The 10,365-nt window shown below is 62.1% G+C and overlaps 1 protein-coding gene across 1 annotated transcript; it reads left to right on the top strand.

Moving 5' to 3' along the window:
• The first annotated feature begins 222 nt into the window (after positions 1–222).
• Positions 223–9,592, top strand: ANGPT4 (angiopoietin 4). The gene is made up of 9 exons (XM_027697339.1): positions 223–948; positions 5,067–5,216; positions 5,433–5,554; positions 5,874–6,106; positions 6,600–6,715; positions 7,172–7,273; positions 7,352–7,518; positions 8,137–8,267; positions 8,352–9,592. The coding sequence occupies exons 1-9, from the start codon at positions 625–627 to the stop codon at positions 8,510–8,512; spliced, it is 1,506 nt and encodes a 501-aa protein (XP_027553140.1). The 5' UTR covers positions 223–624; the 3' UTR covers positions 8,513–9,592.
• The last annotated feature ends 773 nt before the right edge of the window (positions 9,593–10,365 follow it).

Here is a 10,365-nt window from a genome sequence, read left to right as displayed (position 1 = left end):
GCCCCCCCATCCTGGTCCCCACGGGCTGATCCCGTGGCTGCAGCAGCCAAATCCGGGCCTGGCTCCTGCTGGCATTATAAATAGCCGGGACATGGGGAGGGAACTGGGATGGGGGGGGCTGAGGGTGGCGGGGCCCAGTGGGTGCTGATGGGGGGGTTTCACCGGGTGCAGGGCCGGAGGGTGGGAGGGCTCGGTGCTGCCACGGCGCTGCCCACCCCGGGAGGTGCAATGAGCTGTGCAGAGAATGGCTGGGGGAGGGACGGGGGGCTGCGTGTGTGTGTGTGTGTGTGTGTGTGTGTTTGTGCGTGAGAGACGTTTATAGATCACGTGTGAAACTTGATCTCCCCGGAGTGGACTCAGAGGAGAGAAAAAAGATAGAAGTATTGTTTTTAAACAGATTTTTCCCTTTGTTTTTCTTTTTTTTTTTTTCCTCCCCTCTCCCCCTGCGAGGGCTGGCGATAAAAGGCCGCGGCGGCCAGCGCCGGCTCAGAGGGAGGAAATGCCGAAATCTCCGCGGTTCGACGCGGCAGTGGCGGCGAGCGCCCACTGACCCACCCCGGCACAGAGCGAACTGCCGGCGCCTTCCCCGCCGTGGCACCCCGGCACCGTGGGGACCTCTGTGCCATGTGGGCGCTCCGCCTGGGCCTCGTGGCCCTGGCCTGTGCCATGACAGCTCTGTGTGCCACCAGAGCCCAGCGCCGGGCGCTGGACGGGGGCGGGCGCCGGCGCTACCACCGTGTGCAGCACGGGCACTGCAGCTACACCTTCGTGCTGCCCGAGGCTGACCCGCTGCCCTGCCCGGCCTCCCCCGGTCCTGCCCCTGGCCCGGCCAACGCGCTGCTGCAGCGGGACTCGCCGGCAGGCACCGCACATGCCGGGCACGGGGCTGCCCAGCGGCTGCAGCACCTCGAGAGGATCCTGGAGAACAGCACCCAGTGGCTGCTGAAGGTAGGAGGTGGGGTGTGGGGTGTGGGGGGACGGGCAGCAGGGTGGTGTGGGCAGGGGTCTGTGTCCAGCACCCACACGTGCAGCATCCCCGTGCCACTTTCTGCTCCAGCTCCCTGCCTGCCGGCGGCACAGCTGGAGACATTTGGGACTATATCGACCTGAGCGGCCAGGTCAGCTTTTCCCTGCAGATGTGCAGCTGCTGTCAGGCACTGTCTGCGTGGAGGGATGGGAGCTGCAGATCACTCACCCAGATCTCATCCCACTGAGGCTGTATTCCCTGTCTATCCCTGCCACAGGGCTCCTTGGGGTCCTGGCTAGGTTAGCCATGCCAGGCATCTCTCGGAGCTCAGCATTCCTCATTCTGAGTCAGGATATGAGGAAGGGGTTTGGTTGGTGGCAGAGTGAGGGACCTAAGGGCAGAGGCCACCAAAATCTCTCCAAATTCATCATTTTCCCTCTTATGGGTTTTGCCAAAGCTCCCAGCACTCAGTGAGACTTTGTGCGGTACCTGTGGCTCCTGGGCGGCCCTGTGACCCATGGGAGAGTGCAGAGTGGGGGCAGTGGGATGCCACACCAGAGGGGCTGTGTACCCACAGGGTTTCCCTCCCCCACCCCCATCCCCAATCCCTGAGGCAGGAAGCAGCATTTCCTTTCTGAAGCCCCCATCAGCCGAGCACAGCTGCCTGCGTCAGACCCAGGAATAGCTCATCCCAGGGGACACCTCTTGGGGGCCCCCTAAGCCCTGCGCCCCATGCCTGAGTGCCTGGGTGCCTGAGCTGATAAGAGGGGAAGTGGCTTGTCCCCAGCTGTCACAGACTCAGCAGAGCCACATCCAATGTCCTGTGGTGCCTCACTGGGGTGCAATGGGTGTCCCACTGATGTGCCTCTGCAGCCTCATTTCCTGGGTGATGCCCCAGCTGAGGTGTGTGCTGAGGTGTGTGCTGAGCCCCCGCAGCACTTGGGGATGGGGATGGAGCCAACACACTGAGTGGGGGTCCCGGGGTTGGCCTGTGCCAGCCACACTGTCCCGGTAGCCACCCTGGGTGTGGGGGACAGGGTGGGCAGCAGGGACGTGCAGGGTTGTTCCTTGTCCCATCCTAGAGGACAAATTCCTCAAAAGCTGGGAAAATGCTGAACCATGGCTCTGCTGGAAACCAGCCCAGGGGGTTGCAGACGGATCAGCAGAGCCAGTGACAACCCAGTGGCACTGAATCTCCATCACTGTGGGACCTGCTGGGTCTGCTGGGCACACGCAGCCCTGGGATCCCCGTGCACTGGGGTACCTGCCTTGCTGTCCCTGTGCCGTGATGTCTTTGTGCCCTGTGTGCCCAGCCCTGTTCTGAGCTTCTCCCGCGATGAGGGCAGCCTGTGGACATGGCTGAACAAGACAGAGAGCCAGGAGTCCCACCACAGCTGCTGCCCCAGTGTGGGGCTGCACCTCTGGGCAGCTGTGGCTCACCCTAGGCCCAGTGGGGCACTGGGTCCCATCCCGTTCTATCCATCAAAGCCATCATGAACATACCACCCCATCCCATCACAAGCATCCATCCCATCCCACCCTATCCCACCCCATCCCACCCCATCCCACCCCATCTTGCAGCACAGCTCTCTCCTTTTAGAGGCAGCTCACAGCTATGTTTTTTTCTGTTGTTCTCCGGCTTCCCAAATTTCAGTGGAGCTGCCCAGTGAGGCTTGTTTTGGTCGAACTCCAGCCCTGAACAAACAAACCAGGGCTCAAAGGAGGCATCGGGTTCAGGGACAGATCGTAAACAACATCGCATCCCTGTCTGCTCTGCCCTGGCATGGGGAGCCCTGCAGGGTGATGAGGAATTCAGAGGTCCCCTGAGACCCAACAGGGCTTCCCAGCAGCCCCAGCACCAGCCTCCTCCAGGAACCCCATCCATGGCACTGGGGGGATGGTCCACCCTCCCCCTGTGCAGGCCCCCGTGGCTGTAGGACACAGGGACGTGACGAGGACCCAGCACACAGGGACATGTTGGCTGCTCCTGCTTCAGGAGGAATTAATTTTAGTTCAAACACAAACATTTGATGGTGCCACTGGGTCTGGGTGGGCTCAGGGTGGGATGGGGTCCCCAGTGGGGCAGTGGCAGTGCTACTCAAACTGGGATGGGTGCAGGGGTGTGGGCAGCAGGTGGGGTCTATCGCTCCACTTCTGGCTCAGGGATCCCCCAGCCAGTGCTTTCGGGATGCTTAGAAATGCCAGGGCAGGGACAGGTGAGGGACAGGGACAGGGACAGGGACCGGTGAGGGATGTGGCTGCAAGAAGACAGCACAGGATCATCCAGCCACAACCAACAGGATCTTGGCATGGGGGCAGAGGGTGACTGGAGTTCCTTCTGCTCCAAGGCAGCTTTTTGGGGTGACCCACAGCACCACAGTTCGTCCCCCTACTGTTTTGCTTTTATGGTGGAGGAATGAGTCTGGTGGGACCTTCTGAGCCCAGGGGAGCCCCATGAGGTGAAGGGAGGACAATCCCAGATTCCCTGTCCTCAGCACAGAGCCTGTCCCACTCGTGTCCCTCGTGACACCCATGTCAGGGGACACTGTGTCTCACTCCAGCTCCCAGGGAGTTGCTGGAGCCAAGATCCAGGGCTCCCTCTCTGGGGCTCTCAGCCCTCGCTGTGCCAGCCTGACCTTTTCCATGGGTATGTTCTGCCCTCAGCTTGCAGATATGTTTATTTAAAAAAAAAAAAAAAAAGGCAAAAAGCAAGATTGAGAGGGAGAAAAGGCCTCCCCGAGCCCTGTGAAGCAACAAGATTAACGACGTGGTTAAAGGGAAACTCTCCAGCAATCCCTCAGCTCGGGGAAATGTTTTCCAGACGCAGCTCTCCGACCTTTCCCTGCTTCCTCCCTGAGAGCACATTTCTGCGAAGGAAAATCCCCAGGGAAGCGGGTGCAGGCAGTGCTGGCTGGGACACCCAGCCCTGGGATCCTCCTGCCCTGGGACCCTCCTGCCCCTTCACAAGTGCTCGTGGTGGGGTGATGGTTTTGCCACTGCCTGGTGCTGGGGAGAAGGGAATGGGGCCCTGCCACTGGCAGCAGGATTTCGTCAGGCCAAACAAGTGCAGAGCCCTGCATCCTGGCCAGCTGCCGGCCGTGCTCCCGTGCTGAGCATCCCGGCACCGCTGCATTCCCGCCATGGTGCAGAGCATCCCAGCACCGCTGCCTGCTTGCCACACCGCCCAGGAAGCAGCATCCCAACCCTGCCGATTCTGGTCCACAACCCCACAAGATGAAGCGGGACGTGGGGCTCTCCCTGCACCACTGGGGAGCTCGGGCAGGGAAGCAGGATCTGGGCAGTGCAGAGACAGTGGGATCTGTGAGGTGCAGGAAGCTGGGCAGCCCCGTCCCCCCTGCTCTCGGGGGCTGCTTTCCCAGCGTGGGCGGCAGCGCGGCCCCTTCCGCTCCCTGCGGCCCCCGCCGAGGGACTGTGCCCCCATCGAGGCCATCGGCCTGGGGAGGGGCTGAATGGGAACCTCATGGCAGAGTGTCCAGAAATAGCAAAGCCTTTGGGAAAGGCGGCTCCCCCGCGGGCTGGGAAAGCGGAAGCGTCATCTCAGCTGTGTCCGAGCTGTGTCGGCAGCCAGCTCCTTCCCAGCCCCGAGTGCTTCCCCGTGGTGGGGCAGCACCAAACACTGGACAGCCACTTTCCCCGCCCATGGTGGCCTCCCACCCTCCACTTCCCCAGCCCTGGGAAACCAGTGGCTAGGGGCTGGCAATTGATGCCAATGCTAATGCCAGTGCTGATGCCAAAACCAGCCACTTCCTGCCCGGCTGCTTGGCACGGGCCACCCCAGTTGGGCATCAGCCCCAGCTCGCCAGCACACCTGGGCACACACAGGCCTGTGCCAGGTCCCAGCTGGCACCGCAGCCCAGGAATCTTGGCAGCCAGGGCCTGAGCGGGCTCCCCCACAGCAGCTCAGCTCGCTCTGCCCTCTGATAAGTTTCAAAGGGCCCTGGGGTGGGTCCTGCTGGGCTGAAGCACACAGGGCTGTGCCTCGGGGCTGTGCCCAGCAGTGCCAGGCTCAGCCGGGGCACCAAGACAGGACCTGGAGAGGTGCCCAAACAACCCACTGCATCACCACTCCCCTGCACAGCTGGAGAGCTACATCCAGGGCAGCATGAGGCCAGAGGTGGCGGAGCTGCGGCAGACGCAGAACCAGACGGCCACGGTGCTGGAGATTGGCAGCTCCCTCCTCAACCGCAGCGCCGAGCAGAGCCGCAAGCTCACCGATGTGGAGGCCCAGGTGTGTCCCCACGTCCCCACCACCCTGAGACCGCGGTGGGTGGCACTGTTTGCCTGCTGATAAAAGTGGGGCGATTCCCTGAGGTGACACAGGGTTTAGTGCACCAGTGCCAGAGGTGCCAGGGCTGTGTGCCAGGGACCTACCAGCCTGGTGACATGGGGGGTGTGGTGGGGCCCTGGCTGCTGATGCCAAAACTTCCCTCTGCTCCTGAGGCAGGTGCTGAATCAGACTTGGCGCATCGAGATGCAACTCCAGGAGAATTCCCTGTCCACCACCAAGCTGGAGAAGCAGCTGCTGCTGCAGACCAACGAGATCCACAAGCTGCAGAACAGGAACAAGTAGGGGTTGGGGTGGCTCAGGGATCCCCACAGCCTTTGAACCCCACAGGGAGGCTGGTGTCTCCCACCTCACACTGCACTTTGAGGGGACTTGAACCCCTCCAGGTACTGGCTGGGGTCCCTGAGGGGTTGCACAGCCCCAGAATGGCCCCTTGGGCCTTGGGTTCCCCTGACTGGGCCCATCCCAGAGGTGGGGGTGAGATTCAGTGTGTGCAGCAGGGGACGGGGACAGCAATGGGTCCCCAGAGGCATGCCAGGACACTGCAGCTGGGGCTGGGTACACTCTGCCATCCCCATCACTGCTGCATCCCCCTCCCAGCATCCTGGAAGTGCGGGTGCTGGAGATGGAGACGAAGCAGCAGGCGGAGCTGGCAGGGGCCCACTTGGAGAAGGAGAAGCTGCAGCGGCTGCTGAGCCGGCAGAGCGGCACCATCGAGGAGCTGGAAAAGACACTGCTGGCTGCCAGTGCCAACACCAGCCTGCTCCAGCGCCAGCAGCTCCAGCTCCTCCAGTCCGTGCAGAGCCTGGTGCGCCTTGTCTCCCAGGGCAGAGGTGAGCAGGGCGTGGGGCAGAGTGTGGGCAGGGTGCAGGTGGTGGGAGAACATCTTCCCCTCTCAGGAGGGTGCCAGGATACCCCTGTGCTCAGCTCAGCTTGAGTGATTTCACCTCAAGGGTCACAGAATTACAGAGTGGTTTGGGTTGGAAAAGACCTTAAAGCTCATCTTGTTCCAACCCACCCTGCCATGGGCAGGGACACCTTCCACTAGAAAATGGGCTGCTCATTGCATCCAAGAAGCAGCTTGGAGCCCCCAGGGGGAGTGTCCATGTCTTGACTCCATCCCCAGCCATGGAAAACCCCCAGGTTTAGGCTGGCAGTGGCCCTGGTGGCACAGCTGCCTTGCCCAGCCCTTGGGAGATGGCACAGAAGGAAGAAAAATAGTCTGTAGGCACAAAGGCATCCAAAGGAAGAGGGAAGAGCAGCAAAACCAGGCAGGGCTGTGGGGCTGGCAGGGTTTCTGTCATCTCACTGTCCCTTCTGCCACAGCCATGTTACCTGGGCAGGAGCAGCAATTCCAGGACTGTGCCGAGGTGCGCCGGGCAGGCATCCGGACCAGTGGCGTGTACACCCTGCACATCGCCAACCTCAGTGAGCCCAAAAAGGTGAGCACAGCCTGGAGAGGGCACCTCTGCAGCACCCCGGGGTGCTGCACACCCCCATGCCACCCAGTGCACACCAGCCCAGACCAGAGTGGGTATCCCTGTTGTATGGCACATCCCAGGGCAGTTGTCCCCACCCCGTCTGGCCCCAGGAGCTGTTCAGGGCTGAAGGCAGTGCCCATCCAGTAAAGGCAGGGCTGGCACAGCCTTCCAGATGGAGGGAAAAAATTGATTTAAAGGCAACCTGACCTGTGAACACCATGCCCCAGCCCCTACCCACAGCCATGGAGGGAGGAGAGACCCTCCAGCCAGGCACTGGGCACAGCACATGCCTGACAGCCCCTCAGCAAGCCCTGGTGCCCATGGAGTGCCCACACCAAGCTGCCCAGCCCACTGGGGGATGCACCTGACTGCCCACTCCAAGCCAACCCCAGCCCGTCCCCCCTCTCCCCTCTACAGGCATACTGTGACATGGAGACAGACCAAGGGGGCTGGACTGTCATCCAGCTTCGTGCCAATGGCAGCCTCAGCTTCCAGAGGAGCTGGAGGGAGTACAAGCAGGTCTGTGCCCGCCTGGGGAGGGGGGCACCCTGGGGGCACCCTGGGCACCCTGCACTCACCCACCCTGCTGTTCCCCAGGGCTTCGGGGATGCAGCAGGGGAGTACTGGCTGGGTAACGAGGCCGTGCACCTGCTGACGAGCCAGGTGCCCTACACCCTGCGAGTGGAGCTGCAGGACTGGGAGGGTGGGCAGGTGTATGCCCAGTACGGGAAATTCCAGCTGGGAAGTGAGCGGCAGCTTTACAGGTAGGAGAGAGGCACTGTGGAGGTGGCCACCCCGCACTCTTTCTTCTCTTCCTGGACTCCTGAGAAGTAGATTTTTAATGTATAGAATTGCATCAAGGCAGAGGGATTTGCCATCCCAGAGGGAGTTCTTATCCCGGGCAACAGCTTGCAATGAAGGTCGCTGCTTGGGCAAGTGGGGTCACTCAGCCATGGTCCCCACGCACTCCTGGGGGTGCCAGGCATCCCCAGGCTGCCCATGTCTGGGGCTAATGATGTCCAGCGTGCCATGACTGTGTGCTCCTGGCCACAGAGGGTGGCCGGCAGCTGGGGGGCTTCCCTGCTGGGCTGGAAGTGGGACCAGGCCCTGGAGATCTCCTGCACCATCCATCCCATGCATGCACCAAGCTGACCCCCAGCAAAGAGGACTGGAGGAGATTTGGAGGGGAGTCCTCTCTGCCCCAGCATAGCACAACCTTCACCCTTGGGGACCCCACCAAGCTGGATCTGCAGGATCTCTGCCTGCATCCCTCCGTGCTGTGCTCAGCTCGTGGCATCCACGGCCTCCCTGAGCAGGGCTGGGGGGCTCTGTGACCCCCCAGCAGCCGGCAGTGACGGTGACTGTGCTCCTGCTGGGCACAGGCTGTCACTGCAGGACTACAGCGGCACGGCCGGGCAGCAGAGTGGCCTGGCCCTGCAGGGCACCCAGTTCAGCACCCGCGACGCCGACAACGACAACTGCCTCTGCAAGTGCGCCCAGATGCTCTCGGGAGGTGAGTGGAGCGGGGGGACCCCCACACAGCACCTCGGGGTGCCCGATCACGATGCCACCCTCCCGCCCTGCTCCCTCCCTGCAGGATGGTGGTTCGATGCCTGTGGCCTCTCCAACCTGAACGGCATCTACTACCCAGCCCGGAACAACATCCGCAAGCTCAACGGCATCCGCTGGCACCACTTCCAGGGGCCCAGCTACTCCCTGAAGGGCACTCGCATGATGATCCGACCCACCAGCTTCTAATGTGCCGGCAGTTAGGGCAGCACTGAGACCGGTGCCAGCACAGAGGGAAAAGCCCAGGACAAGGGATGGTTGAGGGATACCGAGACCCCCCTGGCCACTGCAGGGAACCTTTTCCACCAGTAATTTTTTTTTCACTCTTGTTTATCCCATTTTCCAGATGCCTGCAGTGTCACCATGGCCATGCCGGAGGGACTGGGGGCAGGGGTGAGCGGTGCTGGTGCTGCAGGAGCTGGCCTGGGGACCCTGCCATGAGACAAAGCCAGCCCGGCTGAAGTGGGCTCCAGCACATGGAAACCCCCTGATCCCACCTCAGCTTCTCTCCACAGATTTCTGCTGGGACTCAGGGGTTTGCCCTGGGGACAGGGGTCCAAGACCCCCCCGCCCCCAGTGATGAGAGCCTCTGGGACCACTGTGCATTCAGAAGGGCTCCAAGGCATGGTGGGGGCTTTGCCTTTTCACTGGTTTTGGGCATTGTAAAGCCCTCACCATCCTGCTTTCCTGCGGGATTAGAGGAGCTGGGTGGGACAGAGATCCTCACAAGTACCAGGGCTGGTGGCATCCCTCCATCCCCTCCTGCCCAGGCACAGCCATGCAGGGGGACACAGGCTATTCCCTTCCAAACGTGGCTCAAGCCACTGTCTTCCTGCATGGCAGGACAGGCACTGTTCCTCACAGGATGGGGCTGGCCACCAGAGAGGACAAAAAGAGCAGGGGGTGCCTGTGGGGACCCTCAGGGGGCCCAGTCCTGGGATGGCTGATGGCCCAGTGCTGGAAGGCACTCACTGGGAGCAGACACTGCACTGGCAGGGGGCTGGCAGAGCCCCAGGATAGCCAGGATGGGTCTGGAGGTCACAGGTGGGGAGGGGGCTGGGGTTTAAGATGGGGCTGGGGGTGGGAAGTGGTGGGTGCTGGCACTGGCACTGGCACCGGCTGTGCACACAGCAGCGGGGGGGCTCCTGCTGCCTCCCCTCATCTCTGTCCCGAGGCACCCGCTAATTAACACTGATTAAAGCACGTGACGTCGTTGGCGCTTCCAGAAGATGCTCATCAGTGGGGAATAATTAAAAAATGGAAAACACAGGGGGCGGTGCTGCCGGTTTTCCTTCTGTCCTGGCTGGCTGCCTGCACCTCCTGCCTGCGCATGGGGCACCCATGGGAGATCTTGGCTTGCGGGGGGTGACGGTGATGGGCATTTCCCCTCCTCCCTGGAAATAACCGACGGGCTCAGCTGCACTCCCCATGAAACCGGAGCCACCGAGAGGCAGCTGCCAGGGAAAGCGATAGGGAGCACAGGGCTGTCCTGCTGTCCCCAGCAGGGACACACGACAGGGGGGCATTCCAGGGGGGCACACGCTCCTGGACGTGTCTGTGCCGGGGTTTCATGCTGGCAGTCCTGTGGGTGCCAGGTCAGATGGAGACTCTTGCCTCAAGGAACACGGCTGCTGTCCGTGCATCTGCACGCACACAGAAATCATGCACACAAACACACGTGCACGTGGACGTGCACATACCCTTGGACATGCGTGCACAGGATCATACCTGCACACATGAGCACACAGGGCTTTGGGCAGCCACGTCAGGTCCCAGCCACGCAGGACATGGGGCAGCAGAGCCACACCGAGGACAGGCAGTGCCTGGGGGACATGTGCCTTCTTGGCCCGTGCCCCCCCTTCTCCTTAGCCATAGCAGCAAATTTAGACCAAGCCCTGGGACACACCAGGCTGAGGAATCCAGCAGCACAGCCGGTCCCAGCCACCAGCGGGGATCCGGTTCCCTCAGAGATTTCCCCAAGAGCAAAGGCTGTCCCCAAGCGGGTGCCTGGGGTCCCTGTCCCCCTCTGATTTCCGGGGTGT

Source organism: Neopelma chrysocephalum, unplaced genomic scaffold (genome assembly GCF_003984885.1).
Source record: "Neopelma chrysocephalum unplaced genomic scaffold, ASM398488v2 Primary Assembly neopelma1_119, whole genome shotgun sequence".
Classification (NCBI taxonomy): Eukaryota; Metazoa; Chordata; class Aves; order Passeriformes; family Pipridae; genus Neopelma; species Neopelma chrysocephalum.
This window is presented reverse-complemented; position numbering and strand designations above follow the sequence as displayed.